The 13,859-nt window shown below is 36.2% G+C and overlaps 2 protein-coding genes across 3 annotated transcripts; both read left to right on the forward strand.

Annotated features, from left to right (window-relative positions):
* The first annotated feature begins 1,664 nt into the window (after positions 1 to 1,664).
* Positions 1,665 to 8,182, forward strand: LOC113770793 (phosphatidylinositol/phosphatidylcholine transfer protein SFH13). Its single transcript, XM_027315375.1, has 15 exons — positions 1,665 to 1,922; positions 2,939 to 3,052; positions 3,150 to 3,453; positions 3,748 to 3,847; positions 4,297 to 4,563; positions 4,875 to 4,952; positions 5,059 to 5,163; positions 5,247 to 5,296; positions 5,378 to 5,477; positions 5,634 to 5,732; positions 5,816 to 5,929; positions 6,130 to 6,277; positions 6,711 to 7,099; positions 7,178 to 7,252; positions 7,657 to 8,182. The coding sequence occupies exons 2-15, from the start codon at positions 3,046 to 3,048 to the stop codon at positions 7,675 to 7,677; spliced, it is 1,857 nt and encodes a 618-aa protein (XP_027171176.1). The 5' UTR covers positions 1,665 to 1,922; positions 2,939 to 3,045; the 3' UTR covers positions 7,678 to 8,182.
* Positions 8,183 to 10,704: 2,522 nt separating this feature from the next.
* Positions 10,705 to 13,423, forward strand: LOC113770632 (GPI-anchored protein LLG1). Of its 2 annotated transcripts, none has more exons than XM_027315154.1 (3): positions 10,705 to 11,283; positions 11,442 to 11,495; positions 12,767 to 13,423. In XM_027315154.1, exons 1-3 carry the CDS (start codon positions 11,193 to 11,195, stop codon positions 13,126 to 13,128), a joined length of 507 nt encoding a protein of 168 aa, XP_027170955.1. In that variant the 5' UTR covers positions 10,705 to 11,192; the 3' UTR covers positions 13,129 to 13,423. The 2 variants fall into 2 exon arrangements, with proteins under 2 accessions (XP_027170955.1, XP_027170954.1); XM_027315153.1 differs by having other exon boundaries at positions 10,707 to 11,283; positions 11,439 to 11,495.
* The last annotated feature ends 436 nt before the right edge of the window (positions 13,424 to 13,859 follow it).

The following is a 13,859-nucleotide window of genomic DNA, read 5'->3' on the forward strand; positions in this document are numbered from 1 at the left end:
ATGTTTTGGTAACGGGTTGGCCATTCTTTTGTTTACAGAAGATCAGCCAAGATTTGATCTTCCCTATTTTCAAGTTTTTGAATGTCACCATATTGTCGATTTTTTTTTTTTTTGCATTTCGAATTATTAATCACTGAATTAGATGTTTAAATTTACATTATAAGACTATTTTTTTAATAACAATGTATTTAAGAAAGGTTATAATAGATTATACAATAAGTTTGTATTTTATGAAATACACTAAATAATTTATTATTTTTAGACAATTTCCATTCAACGAATGGGTACAAAACTAGTTAATAAATAAAGCAAAGTTGTTTGCGTCTTCCAAGGAATATCAATTAAATTATTATTATTATTATTTAGGAAACAAGATTATCGTTAACCTAGTCCACGCCGTTTTTAACCACCCTACCCCTATCCTATACCAACTGTAAAAGTACCCAGACGACTCCTTCTCCTCTCTCATCAGTCAAAATACAGGCAACGTGGCGTGGTAACACATAACATGCAACAATATACAGATTCTCGTTTCCCTCTCTCTCTCTCTCCTCACGGTCACGGTAAACTGTGGACTAGCTCAACAGAAAACAACTGTTTCCCCCATTTTGTCTTTTTTCTTTTTAAAAAAAGAAATCTCTCAAATCCAAAGCAAAGTTTTTTTTTCCCATAAAAAAAAAAAGAAGAGACGAACACTGCTCACAAGTCACAAGCCTAGCCGGTCGCTACCCCTCTTTTGTCCCTTTGTCACGAAACCAAAAAAAAAAAAAAAAAAAGAGTCGGAATCTGATCAGATTGTAATGGAGGCGTCTACTTTTTAACTAAAGCAAGCATCTATTGCTTTGTTAATGACTTGTTCTTCAATCCCACTCAACACTTTTTAACCTACGCTAATACATGTGAGGTAAAAACGATCCAACCCTAAGTGAGGAATTAGGATTTCAAAACTATTTCTTCCAAACCCTAAGTGAGTGCTTTAGATTTAAATTTAATTGATTTTTCCTAACCCACACAGACGTCTAATTTTGAAACAAGAAGATTACAGCAGACGATTTTATTCTGCGGACCATTTGATGTAAAACTCACCCGAGAATAACTGTTTAGAGATAATCAAGAAAAATTTTGTCAGAGCTGTAATCTTTTGTGCTGTAAAACTCACTCTGAATGACAATTTTGTGCTGTAACAGTAACACCACTTGAAAAAATTACCAGTAATAAATAATTGTTACCATAAAAACACCGGGAGCATCCCTCCTCCTGGCGTCATTACAGGTAAAAAAAAAAATATAGAACTAGAAGCATTTATCAATTCGTAAGAAAGAACAGTAGTAGGAAGGTGAAAAGAGGAGAAAAAGAGGCGACACGAAAGTGGATGGTAAAAGAAGAAATGTAAAATAGAATCGTCACGTTGTGACAAATAAGCAAAGGAAGAACCAAGAAGAGTGCGTGTGTGCGCGTGTGTGTGTGAGAGAGAGAGAGAGAGGCGCTGCTGGAAGCTTCATTCTTTCTTCTTATATTAACAAGTTATTATTAACAACAACATTAGTCTGGTTTGTGCGTTTCACAGAAGCAAAGAGGAGAGAGACAGCACCCCCCTAACCTTGAAAATTTTACATAGCACCTATCCATACATTCATATATATATGCACTATATATTTGTATGTATATATACATATATATATAGGCGCACATTTATATATAGTTTTATCTAATATCTATATGCAAAAGAAGCTATAGATGCAAGCCACCGCGCTTTTTACACATACGTATCTGTAGATTTTTGACAGAAGAATCTTCTCCCACAAAAAAAATCTGTCAATATTTCTCTACTCTTTCCCCCCTCAGAATTGTATTCTTGGACACCGAAACCTATTATTGTGATTTTCGGATTGCGATCCAGCTCGCTGTTTATAGGGTCCTCGGTAACCTCCTCTCTTCCGTGACTCTTTTTTTTTTTTTTCGTTTGGTTCCCCTGGAAAAAGTTTTCGTTAATTAATGCGGGATGCAATTATCAATATATATTCTCATACAAAATATATTTTTTAATTTATAATGATGTACGATTATTGGGAAGTTTTATTTGTTCTTCTACAAATTGTGGCTTTGGATATGGATTCTGAATTTTGAGGTGAGATCTGAGGGATGCTTTTCTGGCATTGTTGAAATGTTCGAATTTTTCTGATTGGTTTAGGGTTGTAATTGAGTCGATGTAAAGAGCTATCGTGTCCAAGTTTAGATTTTTGATAGAGTTTAAAGCCTTTTGTCCTTTTTCTCTAACGATCTTGAGCTGGATTTTGCGGAGGTTAAATGGCCGCCTTGATCTATTCTTTCATTGCATTCTCTTTTCAGCTCAATTGGATTGCTGGAGTAAGATTGTTACTAGTCATTTTGGGATGATAGGCTTTTAAAACTATTAGTTCAAATTTGCATCTCTGAGCCATTGATCATTCTTTAACAATGCAGTCCTTGAACTCTCGCAAGGATTTCAGATCTGTTTTATTTCCATCAGTTGCATAATCTTTACAATATGAGAGGCGTTGTGCTGCTGTTTGAATTGTCTGTAGGCTGAGGTTGTTTGGATTAATGTAGAAGAAAGATGGACGTGAATTTCGTCCTTTTTTACCATGACTTTTTCCTTTCCTTTAGTTGATACAAAAATATACAAGGAATGTGTCAGATTTGGAGGGGGGTTTTGCTTCATAGGAATGCGCACAAATTATGTCAAATGTCGGTCAAACAACACTGCCAGTCTTAAAGGAAGTATTTGATCAGATTCCAAAATTTTTTTTTTTTTAAAATTCAATCTCTGTTACAAAAGCCAAACATTATTATATGCAGGCGGCTTCTTTTCATTTCCGGAGTTCCTATGCTGTTGCAGTTCGATAATTTGATGATTGCAGAGTAGAATCTAACCCATTTTAATTTTTTACTTTGATAGAAAGACGCGAGCTTTTCCATTTTTGCTAGAGAAATGCTGTTGGTGCTCCGATCCCTTAGGCTTTAATCTCGTTTCCTTCTCGTTTCTGCCTTCTGCCCCCGGCAAAAATGTCAGGTACTATTTTAGTTTAAATACTTAATGAACAGTCCCTCTGAAGATTCGTGTTTGAACTCTTTTTTTAAGTCTGCTTCTGATCAAAATGATGTGCTAGGCCTAGAAGGAATGGAGACTTACGATGAAACACGAGAAAGGAGATCAGATTTTGAAAACTCTGAAGATGAAAGAAGACGATTTAAGATAGGAACTTTAAAGAAGAAGGCAATAAATGCCTCAAACAAGTTTACTCATTCTCTCAAGAAGAGAGGAAAAAGGAAGGTTGATTGCAGGGTTCCCTCAGTTTCCATTGAGGATGTTCGAGATGCAAAAGAAGAGGCTGCTGTCTGTGAATTGCGTCAAAAGCTCCTTGACAGAGATATGTTGCCAGCACAGCATGATGACTACTATACATTGTTGAGGTGAGTTGGCTAGAGTCAAACATAACAAGTGACATCATGCAGAGAAATCCATTTATTTCGTTGGCAATCTCTCCATATGGATAAACAGCTTTTTTCCCTGTTATATATTTTTTTCCACCAACAAAGTATGATAAACAACATTTTCATTGAGCTTTACAAGTGGATAGAGTTAAAATTCTCTTGGGGGTGGGTTGGTGACGCAGATTAAGGGATATGATGTGGAGTTTAATTCGCTTTTTCCTAATCATGAAATGAAAGATGGGTAAATCTGAAGTTGTTGGGATTTTTCTGTAGATTCTTGAAAGCGAGAGACTTTAACACTGAAAAGACCATCCAGATGTGGGAGGAAATGCTCAAATGGAGGAAAGAGTATGGAACAGACACCATTTTGGAGGTAATAGGTTCATACCTTCGTTGGTTCCATAAAAGTATGCCAACTTTAGAAATTTGATTTTCCTGGCCATAGTCGCAAAGAAGAGTGCATTTTTGCCTTGATACTAGTTTTTCTATTTCCCAACCAATTTTTGTACTGCTGCCAGCTGGGTGAGTTTGACACTTTTATGTTGTATTCGTTTGGCATCTTGGTCATTTGCATCTGGGTAGGTGTACCTCTTGATAATTTCTAAACTGGGAATTGTGCTTTCTCAATAGCAATTTTTGTGCCATCTATATCTTAATAACTATTGGTGAGTTTGACATTTTTGTCTTGTAATCTTTCGGCATCTCAGTCTTTTGCATCTAAGTAGGTGTACCTCTTGATAATTTCTAAACTGGGACTTGTGCTTTATCAATAGTAATTTTTTTGCTATCTATATCTTAATGACTGTTGTTATGAATACCTAGGACTTTGAATTTGAAGAGCTAGAAGAAGTTCTACAGTATTACCCTCAAGGATATCATGGAGTTGACAGGGAAGGGAGGCCAGTTTACATTGAAAGGCTTGGACAAGCACACCCTGCTAAACTAATGCGCATCACCACAATTGATCGCTACTTGAAATATCATGTCCAGGAATTTGAGAAGGCCATATACGAGAAGTTTCCTGCCTGTTCCATTGCAGCAAAGAGGCGGATCTGTTCAACCACCACAATTCTAGATGTCCAAGGCCTGGTACGTTTGTCATTTTGAAAAATTGGTTGCCATGGGGGCAGTAGTTCGTGATTTGTGTCTTCAGAAATACCTTAGTGGACAATAACATTTTTCCTTTGATTGGTGCTAACTTGTTTGTGGTATATGCGCTGAAAAAGCTTTTCAGCATTGAAGCAACTAATATTTTAACAGGGTATCAGTGTACTGTGCTTTTGACAGAAATTTACAAATTGTTGACTAACTTGTACATGTTTCCAGTTCCTTTTAAAGACCATTTTTTACAGTTGCATCAGATACTGTTGTAATTAACAGCAGGGAACTTTTGAACACAGGGAGCTAAAAATTTTTCAAGGACAGCTGCTAATCTTTTGGCATCCATGACAAAAATTGACAACAATTACTATCCTGAGGTATTAACTAGTTCCTGTCAAATTCAGTTTATGGAAATAAATAATTACTCTGTCAGATACAATCATTGGTGAATGTGGCTTTGGTTTTTCCCTGTAATTGTTGCAGACACTCCATCGGATGTTCATTGTTAATGCTGGCCCTGGTTTTAAGAAGGTGCTCTGGCCTGCTGCACAGAAGTTTCTTGATGCTAAAACTATTGCAAAAATTCAGGCAAGGCTATGTTCTTCTCTCTCTCTCTCTCTCTACCGTACTATGGCTCAGATTTGATAAAATCACATTGTCCAAATTTGCAGGTTCTGGAGCCTAAGTCTTTGGGAAAACTACTTGAAGCCATTGACTCAAGGTTTACTTCTATCTTTATATCGTCCTGTTTGCGAGAATTTCAATTATAGCATCCTGACTTTTTTTTTTTATGTTTTTCCAGTCAATTGCCTGATTTTTTGGGTGGCTCATGCTGTTGTCCAGTTGAAGGAGGATGCCTCCGACCTAATATGGGTCCTTGGAATGATCCTGATATAATGAAGGTAGGTACATGCTTACCCAGTGTACCCTGTATTTATTTGACTATGTTGTGCAAGTACTTTGATTTATGTTTCATATGATGCTTTAAAGCAAAACCTGATTATGTTTTATTTTTTGGGAGTTTGTGCTACATCACATTTATTGATTCAAAATTGCAGCTTGTATATAATGTGGAAACAAAGTTTGTGAGGCAGATTACTAGAGTATCCGGTGACGACCAGAAAGTTGACTTGTATACACAGACGTTCCCTTTGAAGGTAATTCAGATTTGAAAATGTCTCACATGGTGCTCTAATAATTACTTTTCTTGCTGCATGATGTGATGTCATTATGTAAACAGGGAAGAAGTAGTTATACATCAGTAGTTGAATCAGGATTGGATGTAGATGATTCTTGTTCTCCAACTAGAAAAAGTAGCTTCACATTTCCGCGATTGGCTCCGCTTCATGAAGAGGTGATTATTTTGTTTCAGTAAATTACTGGTTATCAAAGATGTTAATGCTATGTTTTCAAGTTTTTACTAGACTGACAAGACACAAAAACATAACTCCAATGCATCCTCCTCTTCCCTCCGTGATTGACTCTTTTTTGTGCATGGACATGCCTAGATTTGTTTATCAATCTCTGTGACTTATCTATTGGAGACTTTCACAGGCCAGGACATCTGAATCGCCCGTCTACTATAGTTGTGATGATCTTTTCAGTGAAGTTGATACACATGGTGGCAATGAGCAAGAAATAGACAATTCTCAATATCAGTCTCCTGCAATCTACAATGCAGGAAGAAGAGCTATTTTAGAAGGTTGCACACTTACTTTTTGACTTTCAGTGGCTACTCTGATAGACAGACTGCTTGCACTTGTTATAACTCAGAAGAGCTCATAATAAAAGAATGTTACATCAATATCACCAAGGCTTCTGTCTAAAAGCTGAAATTTCTGGTGAACTTTTGCATTGCCTCAAGTTATCAACTATGCTAAGTATAAAAGTTATCGACAGTTAAAGACATTGCAAAATCCAGGAACTTAGGATTGTGAATAATTTTAGTACTAAAAGTTGACAAGACATAGTTGCTCCGACTGGATTGCGCTTCATTGTCTGTAACTGAAAGCCAATAAATAACCATGAAATGAAAATCTTGCTATATCATTTCTCTTCCTTTTCCCTCTGAATTGGAATTCATGCAAAAATGTTAATTGTCTCCTCATTTCATTTTTTGTGTCTTGGCATCCCAGGTACTCTGGTAATCCATTGGTTCGAAACCATTCAGGAAAAGGTTGTGAAGAGAAGTCTGCGGTTTATGTCAAGGACAATCATACAAATCATATTCAAACTTTTTGAGGCTATCCGCAATGTACCTTTTGACCATTCGAGGAGGCAGACTAACATCTATCCATCTAATGCACTGGAAGAACAACCAGAGAACCATTCATCTGCAAGTGCTCGAGCTATAGGTGAAGGATATCAGGTCCTTCCATGTGTACAGCGTCTTCAGAGACTAGAAAAATTATTGGAAGAATTGAATAACAAGCGTCATGAAATTCCAATGGAGAAGGAGCGAATGCTTCAGCAGTCTATGGACAGGATAAAGTGTGTCGAGATGGACCTTGAGAAAACAAAGAGGGTAAGCATTGTTATGGCTGTTCCGAAATTTGAATGTGCAAGTATAAGGACACCTGATTGATCAGTGTGCATTTTACAGGTACTACATGCTACTGTGGTGAAGCAACTTGAGATCACTGAGTTATTGGAGAGTATAAGGGAGTCCAAATTCCGAGTAAGCTGTAACAATAAATATTTTTTTTTTAGTATTTCATTCAAGAATCTTTATCATAATAAAAGCTGTTAACGATTCCCATCCAATTATTTTGACATTGAAAGTCAAGGATAGTATCCTTTCCCTTTGCTTCAGAATGGGTCATGAAGCAAATAGTCTTTCAATGTTTTAGTTTTATTTTGGGGGCGTCTTTTTTGATGAAGCGGGAAATAGAAAGTGACAATGGTTACAAGCTAGTTACCACTTAGGATGATATTCTAAAGATGAATTAGATCTAGTTACAAGCTGCCGCTTTTTTGAATTTTTGTTTTTTCCAGTTTCTGGTTCTGTTGGTTTTTTACATTAATCATCATTATGGACGTGTAACAGTAATGCTTTTCTTTGTTCCATTTTGTTTCTTGCAGCAACGAAAATTTTTCTGTTGAAATGTGCAAAGGTTGACATGGTAGAGTTAATAGACACAGCAACAGTTGAATGAAGTGCAAGTGACTGACTTGTCTGATATTCCCCTTCTTTTTGCTCCTTTGCCTCAAGTTCTCTCGCAGTGCTTGAAGGTCTAGATGTTCACCACACACATTTCACTGTGCAAGAAGTTCTACATGGGGGTTAGCTTGGGCTTGTCTCTTGCTGAAACAAAAGTAGTATAGGAGTCGTCATGTAAATTCCTGAGATGTAATGAGGTAAAGACTTTTAGATAACAGAAGCAAGGTGGCTGAAAGTGACATTAGTTGCTTCTCCATTGCAGTCTGATAGCACGAGTTTGATGAGCTCTTGGTCTCCTGGGTTTGCTTCTAAGGCCTACCTGTTATTGTTAGTAGATTTAAAGCACTCAGTGGAAAATCGTCCGCCATGCTGGTGGCTTTGTGTAGGCGAGTAAAACCAACACAAAAATTCATGTTTAGAAAAGGAAAATTCATGTAGTTATATGTTTCGACAGGGACGCTTTTATTTTTATGTTACGCCTGTGGAATATCCCCGGACACTTTCTCTTGCTGCCAGTTCCCCCTGAAAAAGCTCATTGCTGCTGTCGTCGATGGATGGTGGTGGGCCGTGTTACAAAATGTGTCCTTTGCTAGAAGAGCTACTTTCCAATTTCTGAAATATGAGCTTTACTTCGTGCCTTGACTTTGTTACTGGGTCCCTTTATTAGTGGGCGACAGACGACTATATTGAGGTAAACCCTTCTCCGTGTCTCGTGGGATTCAGCTTGAGGAAGTAACCTAATTAAAACATTTCCGAGGTGGGACGGGCTTACAGCACAAATCATGAAAGCATGAGTGGCTGTTGTCTAGTCCGAGTCTTCACCAAATTTGCTGCCCACTTTCCTTGTATCTCCTTTCTGTGGCCCACTAAACGAGTTACAACGGCCGAAGTCCAACGTGATACAAGTACTACTTTCTCTGGAGGCGATTACAATAGAGCATATAAACCAACGGCTCCTTGAACTCTTGGTCACCAACAATCCGTCGTGCTATGGGAGGTATAGGATTCAAATTTATTATTTTTTTATTAATATATGAATTTTTCAAATTTATACGCGTGTGTGATGTATTTATTTGATCTGACGTGGTTTCGTCTTATTGGATTTTTTAGAATCAGTTAGAGTAAAAATAAGTGTAGAAGTATAATAAATTTTGTGAATTGATCCAAAAAAAAAAAGGGATAAAATGAGGGAATGAGTGGCGTCCATGATACGGTGACACACGTCAATGCTAGTTGCCGTCGTGCATCAGATGTCCTCTGAAAAGAATGCGAGATAAAATAGAAGGTACCGTATAGGTTCACTAACTAATTGCCATTTGCCATTATCAAACAATAAAGTAGACGAGGCCCTGTCCCTGTAATGAACTAATAGGAGGAATTGGTCAGCAATGAATCCGTGTGGGTGAGCACAGTAAAATTAGCGTCGACCCGTTTGGCTACCTCGGTATTATCATCCTTAAATGAAGAGTGTCGCAATTCTTGTTGTTCCTGATTTAAGCTTTCACCACTTAGACTATCAAATCAATCTATGGAAATCAAATAAACGGAACTATTTGGCCAAATTAAAGCAAGCATAATTTACTCGATGGTACTTATAACTGTATAGCCAAATTAAAATAAACATGATTTACTCTATGCATCATTTACAGAAGGCAATATCTGACCTTGCCTTTAACGCTCCCTCCCCACCCCAAAATACCAAAAAACAAAAGATAAAAAAGGACCTTCACTTTTGTAATTAGTAACGTAAGTCCAACCTCCTTCTATTGACACCCTCCAAAAAAATAAAAATAAAAAAAAAAAATCTTCCATTCACACCCGTCTTTCTACTTCTGTTAAAGGTTGACTCGTGTTTAGATATATTAATAGGTCGGATCTTACTCAAATCCAATTTAAACTCAATATATTTGGATAGGATTTGACACCCTCCAAAGAAAAAAAAAAAATCTTCCATTGACACGCTTCTTTCTAGTTTTGTTAAAGGATTGGCTCAAGTTTAGACACATTAATAGATTGGATCTTACTCAAATCCAATCTAAACCCAATATACTTGTATTGGATTTGAATTTAATTTCTCAAATTCAAATTCTATCCAAACCTAAACCTGTAAGAGAATTATGGGTCTGGATAAGGTTTGATTTTTTATGATCCATATTAAAATTTAGATCCAAATCAGTTTCTATTCAAACCCATATATAAATTATATATGTATGAGTAAATTTATAAATTTATAAAATAATCTAATATTCTATGTTTTTTTTTCAAACTAATCCTAGTTATTATTATAATTCGTACAAACTTTTTAGGAAGATGAGAAAACAGTAAAAGTAAACAAATGAAAATTTTGATGTAGATGCAGATGAAACTTTGAAAATAAATGGAAATAGCTGATAATAGGCCTTTCTTTGAGTTCATAATATTGCGTTCAATTTCTTAAATAATAATTTTATTATTTAAAAAAAATTAGATGATATTTATGTTATTTTGAACTCTGTATATTTTTATAATATTTTTTACTTTAGTTAGTTCTTCACTCTATGTTTAAAAGAATATCCATATGAATACCCATAAAATGACCAAATCCATGAGAGTTCGAGTTTGGATTTACTTCTTCAAACCCACAAGAGTTTGTGTTTGGGTTTGAATTTAACTAAATTTAATGAATATAAATTTGGATAAAAAAGGAATCCAATCAAAATCCTAACATGTTTACCTATGTTTATTCTTTTTTGTTGACGTATTGACCATGTTATTATACAAAGAAAAAAAATAGACACATACAATTGTCACTAGAGTACATTTTATAATCAATTACTAGGAAAAAAAAGAGGATGATAGCATTAATTACACAATTAAGTACTTTTCTAGAACAGTTACCAAAACAGAAATAAATTAAAGGGAGCAACAGCAATATTAATGGTAAGAAAAAAAAGAAAACCTGAAAATGAAAGAAAGAGAGAAGGAAAGAAGATGGACCGGAGAATGAGAAGACGCGGTTTTGAGATGAAAGCTGTCTTTGGCTTAGTTTGGTCTGGCTGAAGCGCAGACCATGTTGTCTCTCTCTCATCTCCGTCTCATTTCCTATTTCCTTTTTCATCATCAACAGTAAACTTCATTTAATATTAAACAAACATAAATCTCTTTTCTTTCTATCCAAACCTCAAAAACTTACTTCGGATATCAACCAAGCAGCATCAATGTCTATATTTTAGTTTGATTCGCTAAAGATAAATTTTTGTTCCTGGAAAATTTATGCAGACAATTGATTTGTTGGGTACTGTTTATTAGTACTCGCTAACAATATCATCCCGCTTGCTTACAAGTAGAAAGTAAGGAGATCTGTGAGGAATTAGAGGCGGGATTTTGGGTGAAAGTGATCAGTGAACTTTACTTGTTTATAGTAGCAGCTATTTGGCCCCCCTAGATCAACAAATTCTTGCTCTGAGCACAATCAATAATGGTCAGGATTCACCGTTATCAATTTTGTGCGATTTTGGTGTTTTTTCTCAGCCTATCAGCTAGCAACTCAGCTTCCACTTTCCTTTCAGGTGTGTGCAAATCCATGTAATTTATGCTTAAATTTTGTTTATATTGACTAGTCATGGAGATTCTTGTCTGCTTTGATTTCAGTTTCTTGCTTTGCATTATCTCCTTTTTCTTTCTTCATTGTTTGATTGATTGATTTATTTATTTATTGCAATAGAAGGCATTTTTGGGCATCATATTGCACAAGGGAGAAACCTCCTCCAGGCAAAGACAGGTGATCTCCCCTTTCCATTCTTTCATGTTCTATCAAAGTTGAAGGATGTTTGAGCAGATATTAACTTGCTTTTCAGCTTTGTTTATCTTATATATGAAGGGAAAGTTCAAATGTTGCTTCTTCTGATCTGTTCATCAAAAAAATCGAGATGCCTTCAAAGTAGCTAGTCGAGCCAAGACTTTTCAAGTGTTAAATTGAGACTTGAAACTCCCAGCAGGTCTTTTGTGTAGGATTTTGTATACTTGGTTGGGGAAGAAGGGGTGTATTCTGCAGTGAGGGACATTGATCTCGTGTGATTTAGTATAAAGGCTGGCTGTTGCTTTCATCTTAACCTTCTCGAGGCAGTTGAGTTCTAGGCATTGTTTTAACTGTTAAGGCAAATACTTAGGCTTGGTCTTGTAGACCATCGTGCTGTAAATGTTTTTACCTTTCTAAAAGTTACAAATAATACAATTACTTTAAAGCTCCTGGCGTACAATATGAGTTCCAATAAGTATTATCCTTGTGTTATTAGTTTGATGTTACTGGTAATTTTGCCATTTGTTCAAATGTTGGATTTTAAATTGAAAAGTTTTTGGCAGAAATGAAACAACATATTGTTGGGAGTAGATTCAGAGTAAATTTTAAGAACTAGTCGCTGATTCATTTCCACCATTTTTCACATTGATATCATTTCATATCATTAGGATTATCTTCTATGTTGAGCTGATGACCACAAATAAACAATATGCTAATTCAGATTCTTCGACGTTTTAGGTTCAAATTTCAATCATCATATGCAATCTCTTGTTATTTATGATCATGACAAACAAGGGATTTTGACATTCATTGTCTTGCTTTCAAGTCAGTAGTCAGGTGCTGTTCCTCGCATGCTGAACTGGTATTTCACTATTTGCGTTGGTAACTTTCTAATTGATTGGTTGGTAGTTTTGGATTTTGGCTTTTCTTGCAGACAGATCTCTCAATGCATCTTTAGAAAATGTTCAGCTGATTCCTTTTAGGTGCTGGAGAATGAATTTTGATTTAAAGTTAACCACAAAGGGATAATATAATAACTACGTAAGATTTAAATACAAGAGATGTTCTTTCATGGAATTTCAGATTCTCAATCTGCTTGCTGTTTTAGTGATTGCTGCATGGGCTAATATCCCTGCCATATTATGTGTTGCGCATAAGTTTCACTTTCAAAGTCCTTAATTTGATGCTCAATGTATCATTTTTCAAAGAAACATGTGCTTTTATGCTAACAGCTTGCATCATGTGTAATGCAGCTTGCCCTGTTAACTTCGAGTTTCAGAATTACACAATCATCACTAGTCAATGCAAAGGTCCTCAATATCCACCCAACCTTTGCTGTAAGGCTTTAAAGGATTTTGCCTGTCCTTTTACAGAGCAGCTGAATGATTTATCAAATGACTGTGCCACAACCATGTTCAGCTACATTAACCTTAATGGGAAGTATCCACCTGGTCTTTTCGCCAGTGAGTGCCGTGAAGGCAAGGAGGGGCTTGAATGCCCTGCACTAGCACCGTCGCTATCAGCTAATGCCAGTGGCAGTCAAATGACAGGCAAACCAGCCAAAGCACTGATTCTTGGAACGACTTTTATAGTGTTGTTGTTGCAGGTCTTCTAATTTTCTGTTTTCGTTCAGATGTTGTATTACTTGATTTTGTTCAAATGTTTATTTTGCCAGGGTAATAGTTGTCCCATGCCAAATAGAGTTCATATTCTTTATTGAAGTGTACCCAACACACAGTTTTTGTATTGGCTTGTTTTCCATTAAACGGGTGTCCTACTGTAAACTGATTCTTGTTAGTTCCCTTGAAGCTTTTTCTTTAGCATTCATGAACCACAGCATCGGTTCCAAGAAGGTCTGTGGATGTTCTTTGAGGAGTGATCTTGCAATTTATCGAACTATTTCAGTAGCATTTGATTCTGTACAGCAGAAAAAGAAAATTTTGATATCTATGTATTGCCATTAGTTTACAGTATTAGTTTATCACCCTGAGAAATTTATAATTTAAACAAGCAAATATGGGGGGAACCTGTTAAAAAACTTTAGTTATGGTGAGGGCAAGTAGGCTGTTTCTCTCTCGCATTTGTGTGCCATTGTTGAATTGGGATTTGCTCAAAGGTTATTGAGGCTTTATCATCCGGTCTCATTCTGATGTTGAAGTCGGAAGTAGTTCGGGAGTTCAATGTGTGAGTTAAATTGCGTACCTCTTTTAGAAGTAGTAGTGGAAGGGTATTGATACTGGAGAGGGCACATGGGATCCTGATGAGGTTTACTCATTGTCCCTTGAATCAGGGGAATGAATGGGGTGGATTTAGCTAGGGTAGGCCGAGTTATCCACAGTTGTCAGC

The sequence above is a fragment of the Coffea eugenioides genome, chromosome 5 (genome assembly GCF_003713205.1).
Source record: "Coffea eugenioides isolate CCC68of chromosome 5, Ceug_1.0, whole genome shotgun sequence".
Classification (NCBI taxonomy): Eukaryota; Viridiplantae; Streptophyta; class Magnoliopsida; order Gentianales; family Rubiaceae; genus Coffea; species Coffea eugenioides.

Excerpts from the sequence above, each read along its gene's own strand:
- LOC113770793 (XM_027315375.1), top strand. Across the intron at positions 3,848-4,296 it reads GAACAGACACCATTTTGGAG|GACTTTGAATTTGAAGAGCT; the intron begins GTAATAGGTTCA and ends ATGAATACCTAG. Across the intron at positions 5,297-5,377 it reads CTTGAAGCCATTGACTCAAG|TCAATTGCCTGATTTTTTGG; the intron begins GTTTACTTCTAT and ends ATGTTTTTCCAG.
- LOC113770632 (XM_027315153.1), top strand. The coding sequence starts at position 11,193 with ATGGTCAGGATTCACCGTTATCAATTTTGTGCGATTTTGGTGTTTTTT. Across the intron at positions 11,284-11,438 it reads AGCTTCCACTTTCCTTTCAG|AAGGCATTTTTGGGCATCAT; the intron begins GTGTGTGCAAAT and ends TTATTGCAATAG. Across the intron at positions 11,496-12,766 it reads CCTCCTCCAGGCAAAGACAG|CTTGCCCTGTTAACTTCGAG; the intron begins GTGATCTCCCCT and ends TGTGTAATGCAG.